Below are 22,149 nucleotides of genomic sequence, written 5' to 3'. Positions count from 1 at the left end.
GACTCACAACCCCTCAAAACTTCAAAGCAATCCAGTTTAGGAACTTCCTTTTTATTTTTCTTCCGCAACCAATAACACAGGGAATAAGGATAGCTACACGACACGAGAAGAAATGCAAGATGAGTTGCAGCTACAAATGAGAAAAAAAGATGCGACGACGGCGGGTCTATAATATACAACTTGGCCTTGTTGAAATGGCCTTTAAAAACATCGAAGAAGAAAGATATACGAGCTCTAGAAAAGTGTCTGAGGGTGGACTTAGTGGTACTCATGCAAACCCTCGGGCCTCTGCAGGTTCTGGGTATCGACACCAGGGAGAGGGAACCTCTTGGCAAAGGCCTGAACCTCCTCCCTCAGTTGGCTGACCTGCTCATATCCAACCTTGCCCTCCTCCTTGGTGGTAGCAACACGGACAAAGTCCTTCAACAACTTGGTGCCGGCCTCCTTCTGGAGAGTCAAGGAGATCTGCACAGCACGGTGCAAGAACTCGGCGACCTGCTTGACGTCCTCCTCGCGCATGTCACGCGAGGTGAGCGCGGAGGTACCCAAACGGATACCGCCGGGGACTTGAGCAGAGGCGTCACCGGAGACAGCGTTCTTGTTGATGGTGATACCCATGAGGTCGCAGACCTTCTCGACCTTGGAGCCGGTGAGGCCGATGGGGCGGAGGTCCCAGAGGACGAGGTGGTTGTCGGTACCGCCAGTTTGGAGCTTGTAGCCGTGACCGACGAGGGTCTCAGCGAGGGCGCGGGCATTGGCGACGACCTGCTTGGCGTAGGCCTTCCATTCGGGGGAGGCGACCTGCTTGAGGGCGGTAGCAATAGCAGCGATGGTCTGTGGAGAAACGACTGTTAGGGTGGGACTTTCGGAACGTGCACGGGAAAACTGACGTTGTTGTGAGGACCACCCTGGCAGGCAGGGAAGACGGCGTCGTTGACGCGCTTCTCGAGGTCCTTGGCGTTCTCGAGATCCTTCCTGTAGAAGATGAGGCCAGCACGAGGGCCACGAAGGGTCTTGTGGCTGTGGAACAAGAAGCGTCAGTTTGAGAGAACTTGGAGTGAAACCTGGGGCCCAAGCTTACGTGGTGGTGGTGACAACGTCACAGTAGTCGAAGGGGCTGTTGAGCTCCTGGGCAGCAATGAGACCACTGGTGTGGGCAATATCAGCCATCAACCAAGCGCCCTCCTTGTCAGCAATCTGGCGGAGACGAGCATAGTCCCAGTCACGGGGGTAGGCAGAGGCACCGCAGATGATGAGTCGGGGCTTGTAGATTTTAGCTTGGGCCTCGAGCTTGTCGTAGTCGATGAGGCCGCTCTCAGGGATGATACCGTAGGGGAGGGACTGGAAGTAGATGGAGGAGGCGGTCATCTTCTTTTTGGCGGTGTAGTAACCGTGGGTGAGATGGCCACCGTCGGGGAGACCGAGACCCATGAGTCGGTCCTGGGGTTGGATCAAAGCGGTAAGAGCAGCAAAGCTGTTGTCCATCAGTCAGGGGCTTATTGATGCGCTATGTGTTGTATACTCACTTTGCAGTCTGTAAGCGATAGTGTGAATCATTAAATCATTTTTAAAGGATGGAATAAACGCACACTGCCAGAGTAGGGCTGGACATTGACACCCCACTTGGAGGCATCGAGGTGGAAGGCCTCAAGGGCACGCTTTCGGCAAAGGAGCTCGAGTTCGTCAATGTACTCGTTACCACCGTAGTAACGAGCATTGGGGAGACCCTCAGAGTATTTGTTGGTGAGAATTGAGCCATTGGCCTCCATGGTGGCCTGGCTGGTCAAGTTCTAGTAGATCCGAGTAAGATGCATGGATTGCCAGGTCATCGTCAAGGTGCAACACACCTCTGAAGCAATAAGCTCGAGTCCAGTGAACTGCCTCCATGTCTCCTTGTCGATGATATTTTTGACCTCTGGGTCGATCTCTGCCAAAGGAGCGTAGAGAATCTTGTTCTGCAGAGATAAAGTAGTCAGTATGAGTCATAGTCGTCTGAACATAACGTGTCGAATACGCACGAAAGCTGGTGTGTTTTGGGATGCCATTGTCCTGTAGATGAGGCGATTTGTAGATTGAAAAGATCTACTGATGGGAGTTTGGGTCAAGGGACGAACTAAGTATCGCAACATCGGAGTCAACGAAAAAGCAAAAAAACGAAATCGGTCGGCTAAAACCGAGTCACTTGGCTCGTCGGTCCGATCGGCGCGATCGGTGAATTCGACTCCAGATTACAGTAAGCTTTACCCGCGAGTAACTCGGAAAATGGGTGCAGTAAAATATCCTATTCAAACAGTCACTGGAGGAAATTTGAGGTCTCCAATTGGAGGGGAGCCCCCGCGAGAGCAGCCACAGTTTGCTACATCCGGACATGCGTTGTCCGAAATTCCGGGAACACCAACGGTCTCGAGCCTTTACTTTTAGTCCATTGACAATTTCATCAAATTGTAACCGCTTCTCGAATTCCCGATAGACCCTTGATCGTGTTTTCCAAGCCCTTTCTTTTTTTTTTCTTTCAAGTATCACAAGGCTTGTTAACAGGTGTTAACGCGCCTAAAGTTTGAATGCACTGTCTTATTGACTGGCATATTTCTATCGTCCTCGGGACCAAATCCGATGAGTTCGTTGATGGTTAATATACATGATAGAATCTATGAACACACACAACAATGAATAGTAGAGTAAGGAATAGTCCGATCTTGGGTATGACCGCAAGTGCTTTATGCTAAATGCTAATATCCTGTCCCTCATCCGCTTCGCTTGGTCTGCTTCTTCTCCTGAACCTCCACATAGGCGTACCACGCCCCTCCAATCAACGTCAGCACGATCCCTATTCCATTTGTAAATGTGATAGTAAGGTTGAACAATCCCACAGCACACAGCACAGTCAAGACTTGCTTGACATTCGCTACACCAAAGCATCAGCACCAGTGCAGTCTCGAAGCAGAGTGTATCGTACCTGCAACTGTCATCCCAAGAGGCCCTATCCTCTTGTTCGAGTTGAAGCTAACGACATTCAACGCAAACGCCAGGATACCATTTAAAATCAACCACCACGTCGATCCTCGAATGATCCCCACCGGGTTGTAATTGCCACTATGATGTGGTAGCTGCGGGTTCGCCAAATGCCTGTTCACCCTGTCCAATTCGCCAGTCATGTGAGCCATCATGGTCGTCTGGATAAAGGCCAAAGGCGACATGAGGTATAACAACTGGAGAGGTGTCAAGGACAACTTGGGAAGGTTGAACCTCAGACGCGCCGTGGTCAGGCGATACTGAGAGTCTGTCTGTCGGAGGTGCCGGAAGATGGAGGGGACCTTTTGGTGTTTGGTTGACAGGGTATCCCCTGCGGAGCCGTCCGAACCCTTCGTGAGTGGGTTAGGCGACGAATTGGACCCTGGCGGGCTGAGGAACTGATTCGTGAGGATCGTTTTGAGTGCTGCGAGCAGAGTGCCGAGGATGGTAATGAGGAACCCAAAAAGGGTGAAGTAATAGTCTCCGTATGTCCTAGTTGAGTACTTTAGCGAGCGGTTAAGATGAGGACATTGCATGACTTACGCGAAACCCACTCCTGCGATGACAGGGAGCAGAGAGACGAGTTTCGCCCGACTGCATCCTTTACGATAGAGGATTGCGGATAACGCGATCGTGAATAGTGGTGCTGATCCCCGCACGACTTGATGGAACTAAACAACGCGCAATTTAGCCATTATCATTCATAAGAGAAAGAACAACTCACAGGAACCGTGACAAGCTTCAACGACGCGTTGCTCACAACGATATTAACCGTATACAGCAAACTAAACAACACCAACACCGTGCTCTCCTTCAAACTCAGATTCGGAATGGGCGGGTCGGTGGTCAACCCAAGATGCAACATCACAAACGTCCCAGCCGACCCACACAACGCGTGCAGCGCGGTCAGGGTATACGGAAACGGGAAATGGATCAGCACATATTTGTTGTACAGCGTCAACGAGAGGTTGAGCGCAAAGTACAAGAAAATCCACAGCAGCGGAGAGTTCTTGAACTTGTCGGGTAATCGAGGCGTTCCGGGGAGTCGAGCGTGTATTTGCAGGAAGAAATCGCGTAGGACGAGTTTGAAGCTGTAGAGGGAGGGTAGAGGGAGGGATAGATGCGGTTTTCGAATCCTGAAGCGCCGTCTGGATGGAATAGGGGATGTGGGTGGAGAAGGAAGCAAAGATTTGATTGTCGAAGATGATTCGTGCAAGGCGAGGCCGACGTAAGGCTGGTCGTCGTGGTATACGCGTAGTTTCTGCGAGATAGGGATATGTGGTTGTGGCTGCTGTGGCTCTGGCCCTCCTGCGCGCTCTGTGTGCGACGTCGACGATGGTTTTTTCGATGCCTGAGACCCGCTCCGAAGCATGTTCGTGGTATCAGACAGAGGTAATGGCGTGCTGGGTTCGGAAGACCCTGGCGGGCTTCCAGCAACGATCTTTTGAGCCGTTGCAGAAGAAAGCGGCCCTGGCTGTCGCGCGATTGCACCAAACCCATCTGAGACTTCCCATGATCTGGTAATCGGAGGTTCGACCATTGTTCGGCCAAAAAAGAAGTCGGAAATTCGAGAATATCACTCGCAATAAAGACAGTGAGTCAGAAGGAGCGTCGTTGAAGTTGATAGTTGAGAGAAGAGAGCTGTAGCATGCAAGATGCAGGTACGAAGCGCTTGAAGGCGTTTTGAAGCAGGCAAGCCCGGGAACTTGAATGTCGGCAAGGAGCTATGCCCATGCAAGTGGAGAACACATTCAAGGGGAACACATAATTTTTATACGTGAAGGGGCAATACCGAATTTCCGAGTTCGACGTGCACTGCACCGGAATTGAAATTTGTTCGAGGCGAGAAAACGATAACGCGGGCGGACGAACGGAAGCAAAACCGTTCGCCTCGAGGATTGTTGGACAGCAACAACTGTAAGACGCGTTCGGAGAGGCGAACAAGTTGCTTCCTCTTCGAATCACGTTCGCTGGGCGCCAAAATACTAGTCAGAGATCGCTTCTCCCGAGAAGCAAACGACACGCGACGAATAGGCCAAGGAAGAGAAAGTCCTTGGCGACTGACGAAGAAGAAATGACAATTCATTTTAGGAATGATCAACACATTGATGGGGATACAAAGCCCTTTGTAACAAGGCACAGAACAGTCAACTAAATCCGAGGGACGGAAGCGGACAGTCGAGCGATTGTCTTTCTCCTAAGCGCGTCGTGCACAAGTCGTGCAAACATCTGCTGTCTCCAACAGGAGAGACCCTGCTCGGGCAGCCAGAGTCAATTAGAACAGAATACCCCAACGGAATGACTTCCGCCATGGCATAGTTAATCTATCAGAATGAAAAGTAATGCAAATCAGTGGCTTTGATTGAACCGATCGAGGGACAGCCATGGCGTAAGAGACAGTCGACAGCATCGGTCGAAACAATGCCCTCGAAGGAAATGGAACATAGACCGGGAGTTTTCTGGAGGACGAAGAGACACTGCCAGAAGCTGGAAATAGCATAAGCGTATGAGTAAAATTCGGAGGAAGGAGCCTGAACTAGTATACAAGAAATCCGACCATCGAACCTTCAACGTCTATCGATTCCCCTTCCTCTCCTGGAGCTGCACAGCAGCATACCACGCACCACCGACCAACGTCAAGAAAATCCCCGCTCCATTCATAACAGTAACCGTCAGATTGAACAATGTCACTGAACAGAGCACAGCCAGAACTTGTTTGACATTCGCTAATTCATCGAAACCCGAATCAGCATCTCGCTAATCAATCGAGAGAATACACGCACCGGCTACGCTCATCGCAAGAGCTCCAACCTTGCGGTTCGCGTTAAAACTCACAACATTGAGCATGAACGCCAGCACTCCGTTCATCACCAACCACAACCTCGGCGACCCACTCAACCCAGCCCAGCCCCTCCCAACAACACTCCCCTCCAGCGCCACATTCCTCCTAACATACTCCTCCGTCACCCTACTCAAGTGCACGCTAACACTGTCTAGCTCCCCGGAGAAATGCGCTAGGAGAGTGGTTTGGATAAAGGCGATGGGCGATAGGAGGTAAAGTAGTTGGAGTGGCGTTAGTGACAGTTTGGGGAGGTCTAGCTTCGCGATCGCAGCCAGGCGAATGCGGTTCCATGATAGGGAGTAGGAGCTGGTAGGCTGAATTGAGATAGGCGAGTGGGAATGCAGTCTTGCGCGGTGTCGTCGCGTTGGTAGAATGTAGTCCATTAGGGTGTTACGTGTACTAGGTGGAGGAGCGCCCGCGGAGCCAGCGGGGTTGGTTTCCTGGAGGAGGGGCTCTGTTTGAAGTAGCGAGTCGCTTGGTATCTTGTCTCCTTTCTCATCAATGGTTTCCAATGCAATGGCGCCTTTCTCCGTTTCGACTATGCCCACTTGAACCCATGGTCTTGATGGAGGCGGAGGGAACTTGAAAGGCGCGGACTCAGGGGACAGCGTTGGAGGGTACTTCCCTGGCTCTGTATTGGACGTGCTTCGCTTTTGAAGCAGGTTGGTGGTGATCGTCTTGAGCGCAGCGAGTAAGGTTCCGAATAAGGTGAGGAAGAAGCCGCGCGGTGTGAAGTAGTAATCTCCGTACGTCCTAGACGAGCATGTTAGGCTCTGGAACGAAGCAATGCAAGTGTTCCACTTACGCCAATCCCACTCCCGCTGTGACAGGGATCAGGGTTATCAGTTTAGCTCTACTGCTGTACTTTCCGAGCAGGATAGCGGATAGTGCAACCGTGAAGAGCGGGGCGGAAGCGCGGACCACTTGATGAAACTATGAGCGGAAAGTGAGGAAGAGGACATGGGGAGGATGAACTAGGACCTACCGGAACAGTCACAAGCCGTAATGACGCATTACTGACCACGATGTTGAGGCTGTACAGAATGCTGTAGAGGAACAGCACGACGAGTTCCTTTCCTCGCAGCGTCGGAATCGGGGGGATGAGAGGGTCCGAAGGCACATCCTGAGAAGCATCCGTTAGAACCCGTAGATTGTTGGTCGGGTTCGACCTCCTCCGTCCTCTCAACGAGTCCTTCAGGAATACTATCGATGGGTTCCAATGAAGAAGCACAAAGGTCCCGACGGTTCCGCACAGTGCATGTAAGGCGGTGAGCGTATACGGGAAGGGGAAGTGGTTAAGCACAATCTTGTTGTACAGTGTCAATGCGAGGTTCAACACAAAGTACATTGCCAACCAGAACGCTCCAGAAGACGACCACTCGATCGCAGCAGCCATGATCCCCCTTCGGTGTTTCTTCGAATTGAAAAGGAATGTGCGGCGTGTGTGTAGGGTGTGGTGGGTCCTTCGCGGAGAGGACGAGGGTGTTGAAGAGGTGTTTGGCGAAGACGGAAAGATATGGAATTTAGATTGGCCATAGTGCGACGAAGAGGAAGAAGTAGCACTAGTTGCATCAGTAAAGTCGGCTGCTCCATGCGAACGGCGTCTGTGGGGCCATGAATTTTGGTTAGGCTTCATGACCGCTCCTGCAACGAGTAAGTGGTAGTGTCGTCAATCAGTCTTCTGAAGCAACGGCGGCGTATGGATCGCGGAACGGTGGGACGGTTGTCGAAGTAGGTTTGGGTAATGGAGCACCTGGGAAATCATGTATACCATCCCAGTGCTGGTCTAGCTTGACAAGAGCGGCTGGTTCATGTTGACTTGGGGGGCTCCTCTTGTTTTGAGTCGCGGTGCGTTGTTGAATGGTGGCAGCTGATCGGTTCTCCGTGCATAAAACGGCGCAACAGACATCCAAGCCCCGTGCCTGGAGGCCTGAGACTTGATCGCCGCATTAACCTCTCCGGAGCGTTGTGTGGCCCTTTGAGAATGGAATAGCTCTGGCAATAAAGGCCCAGTGTCGCTGGATATGGGCTGGACACAGGGTTGGGGCTGCCACTCTCCAGCAGGGTCAGTGATAAGTCTGGGATCATATGTTGATATTTTCTTGGTAGAACAGGAATGTTGTCGTATTGTGCACATCGTCGAGGACGCAAACTCTCAATGTAGAGGATATCGAAGCGAAGTGAGGAAGTTGGTCAACGTCCGTTCCGCGATCATCTCAAACTCCATTTCTGAGCTCCGTTTCAAAGTTAGCGCTCATGGGTTTCAGTTTGCATCGAGGCACGCTTGGATTCTTGTCGTTTGACTTGTGAGCATGTACATGTAATCATCTTATCTAGTGATACGGTAAGTCACCAACAAGTCGCCGACTGACAGTGAGTGTCTGCCCTGAAGGAGCTCTGTAAAGACCGTGGGAAATGGACCGTCAACGTTCCCGCGTACAGCCACAGCGACACTCGGCACTGGCGCCGGTTTAGCCTCCTTGAAGTTGCATAGTCAACTGGTCTAACGACGATAATGCCTCCCAAAGGATCCAAGAAGAAGGGCGGACGCAAAGCCAAAGCTGCAGTCGTCGAAGAAATTCCCAATGTCGAGCCGGAGGTCGAAACGCCTCAAGAGGACACCCAAATGAACGTTGACGAACAGACAACCACTGAACAACCAGAAGCCTCGACATCAGCTAAACTCGCCTCGACAGTCACCAATGCCGTGGTCGAAGCCGAGCATGCTGTAGAACACGCTGTTGAAAAGGTGGTAGAAAAGGTGGCCGAGGTCGGTGGGGCGGCGAAGGAGTTTGTCGAGGAGATGACGATGACTGGTGTGGAGAGTGGGAGCAGTGGAAATGCGAGTGAAAGTGCGACGCCGGGCGCTCAGGAGTCGGGCAAAGACGAACCTATGGAACAGGATAGCTCCAGGGAGGCCAGTCAGAGCGCTGAGGCGGAATCGAAACCGAAACTGACGCTTGAAGAACGAAGAGCAAAGATGGAGGCTTTGAGGAAGAAGATGGTGCGTTGTCAAACTGTTTTATATGGATTCTGACTCAACAGCCCATGCAGCGTGAAGGGACCATGGCCAATCGACAGTCATTAGCTGAAGAAACGGCCAAAGCCAAACTCACTGCTCGCGAATTGGCTCGGCTCGAGAGACAGCGCAAACTTGCTGAGACACTGCGGTTAAAGGCAGATGCGGAGGAAAGAGGAGAGGATGTGGAGAGGAGGAAGAATTGGGAGTATACCATCGAAGAAAATGATGAATGGGAAAAGAAGTTGGCAAGGAAGAAGCGGAGAGCAGACTTTGAATTCCATGGTGCGTTGTTTTCCCCTCTTGACGAGATTATTAGCGAGATTCTTAAACCCGTGTCTTTTCAAGATGATGCCCAGGCATCGAGACGCCGATATAAGAAGGATTTAGACCAAATCAAACCCGACCTAGAAGCCTACAACCGACAGAAGGCTCTTGCTATGGGCCTCAATCCCTCGGCGAACGCTCTCACGTCGTTCAGCTCGACGGACGTAGTGGCGTCGTCATCTTCGTCTGCTTTGCAGGCCGTGTCAAGTGAAGAGCAGCGTATTGCCGCTGAGAACCTTTACCGTGACGCAAACACCCTCATCTACGGCGACAGCAAACCCTCCGACGAGGCAATCGACAGAGTCGTTGGCAAGATCAATAAGGAGTATGTCGGTTCACCTTCTGTTGGTGTTTTACAGGTTCTAATGCCCCTTCAGCATCGACAAGAAGGCCAAGTTCCATCGCAAGCGTCTCAACGAAGACGAAGGCGACATTACCTACATCAACGAACACAACAGGGTGTTCAACAAAAAGGTTCGAATCCTTCCTTGGAAAGGCCCTTGATATCACGGTACTGACGCTTCTTTCCTAGATTGCCAGGTATTACGACAAGTACACTGCCGAAATCAGAGCGAGCTTCGAGCGTGGTACTGCTCTCTGATCTCCCCTTTCACCATCTACTCTTTTCCCGTCATAAGATGTTTGTATGTATTATAGCTTCGACGACATTAATCGTATTGATACTCGCAGACGTAATTGCTGAACGAATAGGAGCGCTCTTCAACTGGACTATAGTGCCCATGCTACGGTCTCAGACGCTGTTCGGTCAGGAACCTGACCTAATTTGCGCTGGTAGCGGTGATTTATTCAACATGACGCAAGAAATCACCTGTGCAAACGGCATTGAACAACCTGGCTGTTGTCGTTATATGTTGTGGCGATAAAACGAACCTCCGTGGACATCCGCCATGTCTTTCCTTCCCGTAACGGGATACATGGTTCTTCACGTGCCTACACGCCTGGTATGTTCGTCTCGCTACCATTTAATTCAGACAACTCCAAAGGCTCACCTTCGCCCAGGGTACTCGCCGCACACGATCCAGAACACTAAGGACGGAACCCATTCAAATTCGACCCAACCCGCTTCCTCAACGAGTTCCAGACCGCGATAAATCCTGACATGCCGATGGGCTACGAATCCTTCGGATTCGGTAGGAGGATATGTCCTGGTCTGCATATCGCTGCGGAAACTGTCTGAGTGGCGGTAGTCTCGATCCTTGCGGTGTTCGACATCGAGCCTGCTGAAGGTACGGATGCGTCCGAAGTTGACGAGTACACGTCTGGCCCCATGATCGTCCACCCGTTGCCGTTCAAGTGCAAGTTCGTGCTCGTTCGGAGGTTGCGGTGCAGGCTGTTCAGGAGGGTTGACGGGAAGGAGAATATTTGCACAATGGCCATGTGTCTGTGGCGTATCGCTCGTGTGCATTCATTCTTGTAAAAGCTGCGAGTAAAAAGTTCGCTGGAAACAGGATTTGAACGTACGCGGTGAAATGTGGCACTTCTGCTGGACTGCGATTGTCACGGCTACGGCTTTGGAGGCTCCTCGATCAAGAAGTTCGCTCCCGAAGAAACGACTCACCCCGCAGCACAAGCAAGAAATCCCCTGTGAAAAGAACACTTTGTTGTCTTCAAGTAGGCGGCGGCGATAAACCGAATCTCGACGGACGTCTTCCTTATCTTCCCTTACCGTAAAGGTTGACCCTCTGACGTGCCACATGCCTTCCATGCTCGCTGCTTCCGGAAGTACAGGGATGGTATATTAGCTGCATCATGCCCACCTTTCTCCCGGCCATGGTCACCTCCCGACCATGCTCCAATTTGACTTCAACTCCGTCCTTTCCGAAAGACTTCGAGGGAATCTCGTTCTACCCGTTGCTTTGGCCACTGCGTGCTTAGGAGTGGGCTACCTTTGTTTGAGCTCTTCTCGTCGCAAGAGGCTGCCCTTTCCCCCTGGTCCCCGTGGTTTACCAATTGTTGGCAATGCGTTCGACGTCCCCGAGAAGGAATTCTGGCTGAAGCACAAGGAATGGTCTGATGAATATGGTATGTATTACTTATGTGACTGACGCGAACCTGACCTGAAGATACGGCTAGGCTCTGACGTGATCTATCTCAATATGCTCGGCACCCCTGTCGTCGTTCTCAATTCGCACAAGGCGGTGAAGGAGCTGCTAGAGCAGCGGTCCGCCATTTACTCGTCTCGGTGAGCTGACAATTTAAGGCGAACGAGTCCTGCTGTTTGACCGAGGTACGGTAGGCCGAATATGCCCATGCTGAACGACTTGTGAGTGCTGAAGGTTGACCGCGGATTCGTGAGTTCCCTGCTCATCATCCACATCCCTAAGGATCGGCTTCTCGTGGCACTTTGGGTTCATGGAATATGGAAGTAAATGGAAGGGTGGGTCGTTCATTTGTTGGCGACGGAGCCCATTTTTTAGCTTCCATCAATCATTAGAGAGAAGACAATTGTTCCAGCGAGTCCTCAGTCCGAACCATGCACAGCGGTACAGACCATCGTTCTTGGTCACCATCAAAACACTACTCAACCAGTTGTTGGATGACCCTGATCATTTCCTCGAGCACGGTCGAAGGTATGGTCTTCACTGCATTCCAAATCCCCTAACTGACCAGCCCTTTCAACCTCCATATCCAGACTATCGGGATCCTTCATCCTCAACGTCACTTATGGCCTGGAAATCAAATCCGACGATGACATCTACATCCTCCAAGCGGAGCGCGGTATGCAGGCAATGGCTGCAGCAGGAACCGCCAGCACGTTCTTGGTCGATTTCTTGCCTTCCTTGAAGTACGTGCCCTCCTGGTTCCCCGGAGCTGGGTTTAGGCGCCACGCAAAGGAGTGGAGCAAACATGTGTTCGCTATGGCCGACAGCCCTTTCCAGTATGTCAAAGGCGCTATGGTCAGTCGTTCTTCCTGCGTTTGTCAGTTCCAGTGTCTCACATTGGTGCACGATGAAGGCTTCAGGAACGGCCGAACCTTGCGCTGCTGTGGACCTTTTGGAAGGATTAGATACAGACGATCCAGAAAACTTGAAACACAGGGAAGAGGTCATTCGAGACGCTTTGGCAGCAGCCTATGCCGCTGGCTCAGATACCGTGAGTGAGGGCATCGAGGTTTCTTGGGGAGAATTCTCCCAGAGAATTCGGCGAGAATTCGGCAGGGAGATACATTGATGCGAGCGGTCATGTGAACGGGACCCGGTCCAGGCCGGAGCCTTGATCCTCCGCCGGGTGATTTGCCTCCGCCCCGATAGGAGCGGGGAACGGTTCCTCGAGATTGGTTTCCTTCTCTGCTAACCGTCCTCTACTCCTAGCCTCTAGAAACTTGGTAAAATGCTGTAAGGTACTGCTACTACCTATATAGCAAATAAAAACGAATAGCGCGAAGTTTCTTGAGGCTCTAGTAGGCAGTGTTATGCAAACCATGCCAAGACTCGATTAAGGCAGCCATAATATACGGAACAGGAACGTGGCATTGGATTTTACTTGATTTGTGGATTAAGCGCAGTGTAAGGAGGCTGAATATGTCTTTATATGTGCTTAGAATACGACGGACGCACTGGAATGGGCTCGAGACTTGACTCTGGAGGGGTTGTCCGCATGCGGTAATCCCATCAACCGCTTTGGGACTTGGTTCCGGAATGCGGGGTTGATGTTGACCGCTCGGTCGACGACGCGTTCGCTCTTCGCAAGACATTGTCTCAACCAGCGCGGTTGCTTCCAGCAATGAAGACGCTTGAGGGTGGGGCGAGAGGGGGCTACATGCATGAGCCTGTCCAGGTGAGTAAGCTCGATCGATCGAGTCAATTCTGACCCAAATTCCTATAAGGTCTCAACTCGAGCGTGCTTACCAGCATCCCTCCCATACTTTTGCTTTCGACAATGGAGCTATCCGCTCTAGCAACTATCGCTAGCAACCACACCATCCTTGCTCGCCTACCGCTCACTACTATCTCAAAATTCTTCACCATCGTCAACATCGCTCGACCTACAATCCAGTTCACCCGCCGTGACACCAATTTGGACGAACCGCCTTTGGAATTGTCAAGGAAGCTCATTTCTCTGTTCGCCCACCTTCTGGGGGTCGACGAGATTTGCGTGATCGAGTGTTGGAAGGTTTTCCGGGAAGAGGCGTGGAGGGAGGCATCCGGGATTGAGCCCGACCTGGCGTTCATTGCAGAGTACAACAAAGCAGCACTGCCTTTGGATATGGGTGAGTGTATTTATGGTCTTGAGGACATGAATCAGCCGTTGGCTAACGTAGGTTACAGCCTACCACATGGTATATCCCCCTGTGCGCGCGTGCCTTGATCCAACTTGCCAGCAGTACTCCAGAGACCAGAGCGAGAAGACTTTATCCGACCCTACCCTTGTTAAGGGCTCCCTTTTCACTGCCCACAGTGGTGCATTCCCCATCGTTTCCACTTCGTTGTACTGCCGGTGTAAGCTCTTCTCTCTCCCTCTCTCTCGTCATGTCAAGGGTTTCCTTAAGGATACGTTTAGGCTGTCGACGACGGTATTACTCAAATTACTTCGTGGACCGGAAGGACGAAACTCGACAGTACTACAGAGGAGTCCCTGATATCATCCAAGTCTCAATGCACTACTTCCTCGAGTCCGAGCTTTTGGAGATTTTTGCTACAAGCCACACATTTGCTTGGTATGTCAACACCTTCTCGCCTTCTCCGTCTGTATGGCTTACTGTAATTAGGGTATCGTCCCAGAACTCCGCGAGAATCTATAATCTTGCTTTGGGGAAGCCCCTAGCCCATATTCTCAACAACGCAATGGCTTACGGTGCTGTATATGATTCTACGAAAGCATCACAACCAACATTCAGCTGGCCTTACCCACTCACACTCCGCCCTGAAGATGCCCTAGATGGCTTCTTTCTTTATTCGTTACTACTCTATCACGCCGAAGAGAAGGCATCCCTAACCCTTCCCAACAATCCATCACTCTCAGCACGAGAACGCCTTCGTTATGCACTGCAAGACCGCAATGACGCCATGCAGGGAGTTGGGCAGGATGATTATCTTCATGCATGCGACCTCTGTTACAAGGTTATCAAGGGGGAAGATGGAACTCTACGTACGTCCACTCAGTGCTCACTTTGGACTGCTTCACCAACATCGACGGACCGAATTTAATTAGGGAAGATGCATGCGGCTGTCTGCGATGGGATTACGTTGGGCCATCCATGCTGCGGTGTTCATGGCTGTCAAACACCTCTAGACTCCCAGCGTGATCGTTATTGCCCCGACCACCGCGCTCTAGAAGCATTGTGTGCCATCGACGACTGTTCCCAACCTGTCGAACCTGGATTCCGCACCTGTTCTCAACAGGGGCATCGTCGCCTAGAAGAGAAGTACCGGGAAAAGGGAACAGCGATGTTTCAGCTTCAGGACCGTCTTCAGAAGGCACGAATATCGACCCCTTCGGATTCTGTCCCCCTAGACAACCCCGCCAATATCTCCACCAACGACATCGAGCTTGATGAGGAAGAAGCACTTCCGGAATGCGATGGGAAGGCGGATGTGGGGAAGCAGAAGCTCAAGTCGCACTTTGGGCGACGATGGACACATAATGAGCAGCTTGTCATGCGACCGTGTGGTCTGATACTGGCACGGGGAACGCTGTATGGTGCAGAGTCCGTCGCTTCGGTTAATGTGAGTCTATTCTTTCCATTCTGCTTCCCCTCGTGTTTCGACTGAACAAACCTCGAGCGCCTTTTAGGACATTCTTAAAGCGACATTCCCTACACCCTCCTCCACCCCCGAACATCTGTTTTTTGACAATAACTGCAAACTTCTACGGCACTTAAAGGCGACCAACGACTCACACTTCGCCAACACTGCAATGCCTGTCGACGTGTTCCACTTCAAGACGAAGCACAAGGTGACCGATAGCGTCTGTCAAGAATTTTGCAACCCTGCAGCATATCCCGAACTTATTGCAGGCCCCGGAAAGTGGCTCTTCAACAGCTCCATTTGCGAGCAGACAAATGTCTGGCTGGGAGGCTTTCAGGCTATTCTCCGTGACATGGAAGGGGTGAGGTATAACTTTTATCTGGATGAGGTTATTCGACGCCGGAATCGATACGTAATTTCAGAGTTGTCTCGAAAGGGACATCATCCCTGGGTAGTGCCTTACGATGAATTCTTTTTCGCCCCCATTGTACGTTGATAGACTTAATTAGCTTTTCTTTTTCACACTCTGTTTTCAAGCACCAGTATCATTGTGAGAGGGGAGTTACTACATCGGACGAGCGAAAGGAAAATCAGGAAAATAAGACATAAGAAGGAAGAGCACTTTTGAGATAGATAAATTGAAGTGGGGAGAACCCCTTTTAATTCTGTTACCCCAGGTCGTCATCAAAGACGCTCGAGGGCTAGAGCACAGCAGAACTCATTACAGCTATGACCCAGTTTGAAGTTGCCAATACCAATTCCAGCACAGTTTTCGATAAACGCATCAGCACAGTCGTCATTTTGAACCCTACATAAAGGTGTAATTATGTAAGTTTTCGCTTTTTTAAAGAAGTAGATAAAGAGAAACACTTACGTATGGGTCGTGAAGTCAACGATGATGAACGTCTCTGGCTCTGTTTTATAGACAAACCCTGGATGACAACAAGTCAGAGATCAGTACGAGATGTAGTGGAGATCTGAGAGATAATTGAATGCACCTTCAAAGGCTGTGTGAACCATGCGTCCATTTGTGTGGTGGAGTGTGAAGTGGGAGAATGACTCGAGCATTCGGTCGAGGACGGGGAATGTCTGCGCAGTACCACCGACCACGTGACGATGAAGTTGGCCATTGTCGGGAGCCATTGGTTGCGCAAGATATGTGTTCTCATACCGCTCGTGGATGTGGAAGAGATACACCGGGTGAGAGATGAGCGCTATAGAATCAGCAACATTAGTACCGAGGTGACGTTCAAAGATAGCTATCAACATACCAAATGAGGAAAGTAATGCCTGATCCAATGTCGACTTGAAGACATCTAGAGCATCCCTCATCCGTGCAAAGCGACCAGCCTCTCGCATAAGCGCGTGAATCAGACTTGGCTGGTCTACCAATGGCCCATCCCACCAAGCCCGGGTTCCATCACCAGGATGAGTGATCCGCTTCAGCACGTAGTGGGTTGTAGGGTCATTGGTGAAATCAAACCAAGGGTTGGTCTTTGAGGGCACCGGCGGAGGATCGGACAAGTGGAACTAAGAGGAGAATAGAGATGTAATTGCGGAAATAATAATAAAAAGGACGACGCACCATGCGGACTGAGCGCAGATGTCCGGTCTTGAAGGGGTCCGAATTGAGCCATCCCTCCCGGAAATCCTTTGGATGAGTGCGACCAGCAACCTCGTCAACTTCGGTGTCGATGGAAATGATTTCGGTGAAGAACCGAACCCTCTGATACGAACTGAGAGGGGAATCCTCGTCCGATTCATCCGATGACGATGAATCATGCTGGCCGGGTCCGTCGGGATCAGAGGGATTAGGTGGGTCAGTCTTGGGTGTGTTGGATTCGGAATCACTCGTAAGGTCGATGGCAGAACTCGAGGTGGCCCCAGCGTTGGGAGCCATGACACGGGTGTCAGTCGGGTTGTCGTCACTGTCAGATTCACTGGTGGTGTCGGTGTCGGTGTCATTGGATGAGCTGCTATCAGCGAGGTCGATGACAGTATTTTTTTTTCTCTCCCAATCCTTCTCGCCGTAAGGAAGCTTGAAGTCCGAGTCTTTGGATTTCTTCTCAGCTACACAGGGCATGTACATAAGAAAGATGAAAGCTTAAGAAGAAACATGCGCGCGTACCTGCTTTACGAACATGCGACCATAACCCTGCATCTGTACGACCAGCCTTGACCGAATTTTCATAGAGATCGTGGAGGCGGGCGACCCTGAAAAAGCGGATGTGTTTTGACACTGTGCTGCGGACGTAAAGCGAGTTGGGGAAGTGTTCGTTGAAGACTTGCACGCGTTCTGGGCCTTCCTTGGTGGAAGCAAGTGCTTGAAGGCCGGGGACGATATCACACGAGTATCGAGGAGGAAAAACTCCATGGGCTGGGACTGATGGGAGGCGCGATGGGATGGGGCCAGGGGCAAGAAGGATGGTCTTCCCAGCATGGACAACAGGCAATGAGGCTGACTGGGAGTTCGCCTTCTCAGCAAGCGCTTGAATAGTCGATACTGGGAGCTGGGAAATGGCGGGAGTGGGAAGCTCTTTCTTCGGTTGACGTTCTATCGCTCGTGTGGTGGAAATTGTTTTGAATGGGAGGAACTGATCAAGACCGAGGCAGTCCGAATCGTCGAGGTTGGGAAGGCGTACGAGAACATGCTGTTGTCGAAAAGCAGGAATCGACAATTTGATGTCTTGAATCATCCATCGGGAATTCTTGAGTACGGCAATGGATGTGTTCCCTTTCAGCTCATCTTCAAATGGCTTAAAACCATGTAAGACGATGAAGAGCATGGTGGGGTTGGCAGCACTGGCGGTACCAATAACACCGAAGGACTTGGGTGCCACTTTTTTCTGTGATAGACAATTAGCACCAATGTCTTTGAAACGTACACCCAACACACATACCTCATTCCAAAAGAGAACTTCAATGGTCTGCAGATACTCCGTCTCCAGCTTCTCCCTCTCTTCTATCTCCGCATCTCGTCGGCGTTTACGATCCAAGCGCTCAATAGCATGGTGCTGGCCATAGCCACGAGTGAGCTGGCGCGAATAAACAGTGCGAGACTGGGAAGGTTCAGCCACTGGAGCACTGGTGGTGGCTGGCGCTGACGAGCTCGAAGTCTGTGAGAGCTGAGGCTGGGTAGCAGTTCGGGCGGTGTCTTCAGAAGCAGGTCCGTGGCTTCTGGCTCCTTGACAGCCACCCAGAGAGCGACAGCATTTTGCGCAGCACTGGGGTCCACGATGGCATCGAATATTTGCTTGGCTTTTGCATGCCGGCAGCGCGCAGGTTTGGTGAGTGTCGGTATTTCGTTGCTATATGGGCAGCGGGAATGAGGTTTGCATCGACGCGGGAGTTATGCAGCGGGACTGGGGTGCAGTTCAGGCACTGCGATGGATTAGAAAAAATTCTCCAGTCAAGTCGGGCTGTTTGTACTCACCACCTGACCCCACGGCCATAGTTTTCCCAATGGTCAAGCCCTTTGCACTCGAAGAGAGGGCCGAGTGTTGCACTGAAACATACGGGACAGACGACGTCTTGGATGCCAGGGCGAGGAAAGATGTTTGGCACGTCGTCACAGCGGCGTGGAGGCAAGACGACTTGTGTGGGTCCACCTTCACCAATGACAGCCTGGGATGCCATCACCGCCCACTCTGGTTGCGTAAATGACTAGAAAGACGTAAGGCGTGAGATGGGGTTAATAGGAGCTCCAACGTACTTGCAGCAGAGATGTGCAACGAGTACTTCCAAGTCCAGCCTGCCAGAGTCCAGGTTTTTAAAGGCGAAAAAAAAGGCGGAACAACATATTCGACGTGAGCATGTGGTCCACATCCGATGCACAAGACTTAGCCTCACCCCCGGGGCCCCAGGACTACGATAACTTATCAAACGGAATGCTTTTCAATATCCAACCATGGAAATTAAAACTTACTTCACAGTACCGATATTTTGAAAGGTACTATACCACGCTGGTGCCGCGCGCTGTTAATGAGAACGCGAGCGCGCGTTGTCGTGGCGCGCGTGCACAAGACATCAAAGAGGAAGGCCAAGGCGGCCAGTGATAAAACAGGTAACCGTCATCAGCCGCCGGGTCAAACGGTAGCCAACGGGTCGATATAGATACGATTTTACTCACCACAAGCAGTATCCATTTTTTTTTTCTCTGTGGAGACAAAGGAATTGTCTCCCTGAACATTATTCTCAACTTGTTTATACCAGTAGCACACTGTGTAGGGTGTAAAGGAGACAGGAGCTGGAAGTCCCAAAAGCGGAGACGAAACAGCCATCATGCCGAATTCTCGCCGAAATCTCTGGGAGAATTCTCCCCAGGGGAACCCGACCTTCTGCCGTGAGTACACTGGCATTGTCCCCTCTCCGAAACGGACACTGAACCGTCCCGGTTGCCGAATCCCTTTTCCCCTGATACAATGTATGTAGACTGTCTCTTCATTCGGTACTTTTTTAGTCGCAATGCTCCAGAACCCAGATATCCAGAGGAAAGCTCAGAAAGTCATCGACGAAACCATGAACTTGTCCGAGGGATTGCCCGACTTTACACACTATGGCAAAATGCCCTACATCGAAGCGCTGGTGCAGGAGGTATTTCGATGGAGGCCCGTCGCACCTATCGGTGCGGTGAAAATATCCTGTCTCCCAAATTGTCGATTAATCAGGTCCTTCTAGCTGTGCCACATAGAGTGATCCAGGACGACGTTTACGAGGGGTATCATATCCCCGCGGGCGCTACTGTTATCCCCAACTCATGGTACGTTCATCCTGCCAAATCAATCGGACAGAACCCTGGATCCCACCGTCGTCCAGGGCCCTTGCACACGATCCAGCACACTACGGGTGGAACCCCTCCAAATTCGACCCAACCAGGTTCCTCAACGAGTCCCAAACTGCGATAAACCCCAGCATGCCGATGGGGTACGAAGCCTTCGGTTATGGAAGGAGGATATGTCCTGGTCTCCATATCGCCGTGGAGACTGTCTGGTTGGCGATCGTTTCGATCCTTGCGGTGTTCAATATCGAGCCCGTCGAGGGTACGGATGTGTCTGAGCTGGACCGGTACACGTCCGGGTTGATCCTCCACCCGTTGCCGTTCAAGTGCAAGTTCGTGCCTCGTTCGGAGGTTGCGGTGCAGGCTGTTCGGGAGGGTTGATGGGAAGGTGTATATACGTACAGGGAATGCATATGCGGGTTGCTGAATAAGTAGTGTATTTGTTCTTGTGGAAAAAAAGTACGCTGGAAGCAGGATTTGAACCTACGCGGTGAAACACCAAGTGATAAGTTTGAAAATTCAAATCACTCGCCTTAACGACTCGGCCATTCCAGCCTGCTCAGAAGGGATCGGTGGTGACATCCACCGCTGCATCCCTTCATCAGAGACGTTCAGTCCACCCCAGTCTCATTCTACGAGGCCATTTAGAACCAAGAGTGGGAGTTGCATCTTCGTGTACTGTCCTTCCCTACATCGGAAACTTAAAGCAGCAACAATCCCTAAGCATCCAAATTTGAAATTTGAACCCGATGTAGTGTACACTAGTGCCTATGCATGCAAGTGCGTGAATCTAAGCGTGGCGTTTGTAGTCGGTACAATACACAATCAAGAAGACAGGAAGCGGAAAGGGCATTAGAGGGTATCGTTGCACAAGTAGTACGAACCATCGTTCAGAAAGAAGTACACACATCTAAGTCATCAAAGAAGAGCGTGCAGTAATCAGCTATACCACCCATGCGCGGTACAGTCTGATGGAAAATTACAAATTAGGAGTCTAGTTGAATAGTCTATAATTCAAATCGGGGGTTTCAGCGTTTACCGAGGTTTGCTGGCCATGTCGTATTCGCCTTTCTCGATGTCGTCCATAGGAACACGCTCGTACGATCCACGTCGAGAAGCGGTAGCTGAAGGAGGTTTAGAAGGGGCCGATTCTTGGTGCTTGAACCATGTATAGAGTGCAGAACCAGCGAGAATGATGGCGATGGAAGAGGCTCGGCCACTGGAAAGGGGAAGGGAGGAGAGGGGCTGTTAATTAAGCACCGGAAGGAGAACGATAGTAGGATACGTACGTGGTGATGATATCGTGGAAGAGCCAAAGGCCGAGAAGGGAAGCAGCAACACCTCGAACGGCGGAGGAAACCATATGGGTAATGGGGGAGGTCACCTTGATCGATAGGAGGCTGGCAATACTCATCAAGAACCCAAGAACACCCTAGCAATGAAACGTCAACGGGTATTCTGAGAAAGGAGGGATCTGGACTTACAGTGATCAGCGAACCCCAGACGAAGGTCCTCAACGGGCTCATTCTGCCAACCTCGGCGATAGGCGCGCTGAACATCAGCTTCAAAACATCAGGACCTTCACCCGCCAAGATGAGGATCGGGGCCAGCAAGATGGCACTGAGAGAATTCATGTACCAGGACAAAGCCAGGGCACTTCCGTTGACGACCTTGAGGCTTTGCTTGATGACGACGGAGTGCATGGCGGTGATGGCTGAACTAGCAACGCCGAACAAAACACCAGCAACAGAAACAGGCGTTCCGTCCAAGAAGACGCCGATAAAGAAGCCCAAGGTGACAATGAGACACGCAAAGAGGATTTTAAGGGATGGACGGGCATGAAGGAAGATGAACGAGGTTGCGACAGTGAATGGGAGGACGAGACCGCGAGCGACTTGGTAAAAGGAGGCATCGACGTATTTGAGAGTGTAGTTGCTGAAACTGTTGCTCTGTGTTAGTCGGTGGAAACGTCGCGGTTGAAGTCTGCATACCTTAGACCGAGCACATTCAAGGCGATCATGGGGAACAGACCCTTAGAGGTCTGGAGGTCGAAGGTAAGGCGGTCTGGCAAAATTCGCAGAATATTGCAGATCATAAACAGCATAGCTGCTATCGCCAACTGGACCCAGAGAAAGAATAGAGGCGTCGTCGTCGAGTTCAGCACCCATTTGTTGCTGGTAAACACTCGTCGGTCAGTGTCCTTCGTTCAGGAGCCTCACTACTCACGCCATGACCATCTACGGTCATGATAAGCACATTAAACAGAGAAAAGAGCTCATTAACGTACCGCCACGCTGCAAACAAGTAGAACAGCACCACCCCCGTCTATTTTCAGGTCAGTCAACGCCAACGAGCGCCTCAACACACATACCACCAACATCTTCGACGCCGGTTTATCGTCTTGCTTCATTTTGCGTATAGATAAAGGGTGTAATTTGGAGAATTTTGGGTGTCGTGAAGGGGC

The 22,149-nt window shown here is 51.2% G+C and overlaps 9 protein-coding genes and 1 non-coding gene across 10 annotated transcripts; 3 read left to right on the top strand and 7 right to left on the bottom strand.

Annotated features, from left to right (window-relative positions):
* Window positions 1-258: 258 nt before the first annotated feature.
* Window positions 259-2,121, bottom strand: CC1G_10328 (glycine hydroxymethyltransferase; the record flags this gene model as incomplete). The annotated part of the gene is made up of 7 exons (XM_001837855.2): window positions 2,019-2,121; window positions 1,848-1,955; window positions 1,590-1,790; window positions 1,527-1,534; window positions 1,082-1,474; window positions 891-1,020; window positions 259-834 (listed from the first exon to the last, which is right to left on the bottom strand). Exons 1-7 carry the CDS (start codon window positions 2,043-2,045, stop codon window positions 259-261), a joined length of 1,443 nt encoding a protein of 480 aa, XP_001837907.1. The 5' UTR covers window positions 2,046-2,121.
* A 623-nt stretch (window positions 2,122-2,744) lies between these two features.
* Window positions 2,745-4,552, bottom strand: CC1G_10327 (Drp1p; the record flags this gene model as incomplete). Its single annotated transcript, XM_001837854.2, has 4 exons — window positions 2,745-2,905; window positions 2,957-3,504; window positions 3,556-3,683; window positions 3,737-4,552. The coding sequence occupies 4 exons, from the start codon at window positions 4,550-4,552 to the stop codon at window positions 2,745-2,747; spliced, it is 1,653 nt and encodes a 550-aa protein (XP_001837906.2).
* A 1,034-nt stretch (window positions 4,553-5,586) lies between these two features.
* Window positions 5,587-7,250, bottom strand: CC1G_10326 (hypothetical protein; the record flags this gene model as incomplete). The annotated part of the gene is made up of 4 exons (XM_001837853.2): window positions 5,587-5,738; window positions 5,796-6,607; window positions 6,660-6,787; window positions 6,840-7,250. The coding sequence occupies 4 exons, from the start codon at window positions 7,248-7,250 to the stop codon at window positions 5,587-5,589; spliced, it is 1,503 nt and encodes a 500-aa protein (XP_001837905.2).
* Window positions 7,251-8,369: 1,119 nt separating this feature from the next.
* CC1G_10325 (pre-mRNA-splicing factor SYF2) lies at window positions 8,370-9,801 on the top strand (the record flags this gene model as incomplete). Its single annotated transcript, XM_001837852.1, has 5 exons — window positions 8,370-8,858; window positions 8,909-9,158; window positions 9,222-9,525; window positions 9,578-9,674; window positions 9,733-9,801. The coding sequence occupies 5 exons, from the start codon at window positions 8,370-8,372 to the stop codon at window positions 9,799-9,801; spliced, it is 1,209 nt and encodes a 402-aa protein (XP_001837904.1).
* Window positions 9,802-10,025: 224 nt separating this feature from the next.
* Window positions 10,026-10,626, bottom strand: CC1G_10324 (hypothetical protein; the record flags this gene model as incomplete). Its single annotated transcript, XM_001837851.2, has 3 exons — window positions 10,026-10,029; window positions 10,092-10,151; window positions 10,211-10,626. The coding sequence occupies 3 exons, from the start codon at window positions 10,624-10,626 to the stop codon at window positions 10,026-10,028; spliced, it is 480 nt and encodes a 159-aa protein (XP_001837903.2).
* Window positions 10,627-11,008: 382 nt separating this feature from the next.
* On the top strand, window positions 11,009-15,448 carry CC1G_10323 (cytochrome P450; the record flags this gene model as incomplete). The annotated part of the gene is made up of 14 exons (XM_001837850.2): window positions 11,009-11,243; window positions 11,295-11,403; window positions 11,458-11,484; window positions 11,546-11,598; window positions 11,656-11,791; window positions 11,854-12,118; window positions 12,177-12,314; window positions 12,912-13,002; window positions 13,048-13,431; window positions 13,490-13,660; window positions 13,722-13,878; window positions 13,930-14,309; window positions 14,373-14,887; window positions 14,955-15,448. The coding sequence occupies 14 exons, from the start codon at window positions 11,009-11,011 to the stop codon at window positions 15,402-15,404; spliced, it is 3,111 nt and encodes a 1,036-aa protein (XP_001837902.2). The 3' UTR covers window positions 15,405-15,448.
* Window positions 15,449-15,592: 144 nt separating this feature from the next.
* On the bottom strand, window positions 15,593-18,360 carry CC1G_10322 (hypothetical protein; the record flags this gene model as incomplete). The annotated part of the gene is made up of 9 exons (XM_001837849.2): window positions 15,593-15,716; window positions 15,783-15,840; window positions 15,907-16,122; window positions 16,180-16,438; window positions 16,494-16,978; window positions 17,037-17,754; window positions 17,809-17,943; window positions 17,994-18,166; window positions 18,342-18,360. The coding sequence occupies 9 exons, from the start codon at window positions 18,358-18,360 to the stop codon at window positions 15,593-15,595; spliced, it is 2,187 nt and encodes a 728-aa protein (XP_001837901.2).
* Window positions 18,361-19,189: 829 nt separating this feature from the next.
* CC1G_10321 (cytochrome P450) lies at window positions 19,190-20,066 on the top strand (the record flags this gene model as incomplete). Its single annotated transcript, XM_001837848.2, has 4 exons — window positions 19,190-19,250; window positions 19,368-19,532; window positions 19,586-19,667; window positions 19,724-20,066. The coding sequence occupies 4 exons, from the start codon at window positions 19,190-19,192 to the stop codon at window positions 20,064-20,066; spliced, it is 651 nt and encodes a 216-aa protein (XP_001837900.2).
* An 81-nt stretch (window positions 20,067-20,147) lies between these two features.
* Window positions 20,148-20,240, bottom strand: CC1G_20218. The gene has a single exon. It is a non-coding gene; the product is annotated as a tRNA-Ser (tRNA).
* Window positions 20,241-20,720: 480 nt separating this feature from the next.
* CC1G_10320 (hypothetical protein) lies at window positions 20,721-22,095 on the bottom strand (the record flags this gene model as incomplete). Its single annotated transcript, XM_001837847.2, has 7 exons — window positions 20,721-20,904; window positions 20,975-21,117; window positions 21,170-21,626; window positions 21,677-21,859; window positions 21,912-21,922; window positions 21,973-22,010; window positions 22,053-22,095. 7 exons carry the CDS (start codon window positions 22,093-22,095, stop codon window positions 20,721-20,723), a joined length of 1,059 nt encoding a protein of 352 aa, XP_001837899.2.
* Window positions 22,096-22,149: the final 54 nt, after the last annotated feature.

This window comes from Coprinopsis cinerea (assembly GCF_000182895.1).
Source record: "Coprinopsis cinerea okayama7#130 chromosome 6 map unlocalized cont3.6, whole genome shotgun sequence".
Classification (NCBI taxonomy): Eukaryota; Fungi; Basidiomycota; class Agaricomycetes; order Agaricales; family Psathyrellaceae; genus Coprinopsis; species Coprinopsis cinerea.
This window is presented reverse-complemented; position numbering and strand designations above follow the sequence as displayed.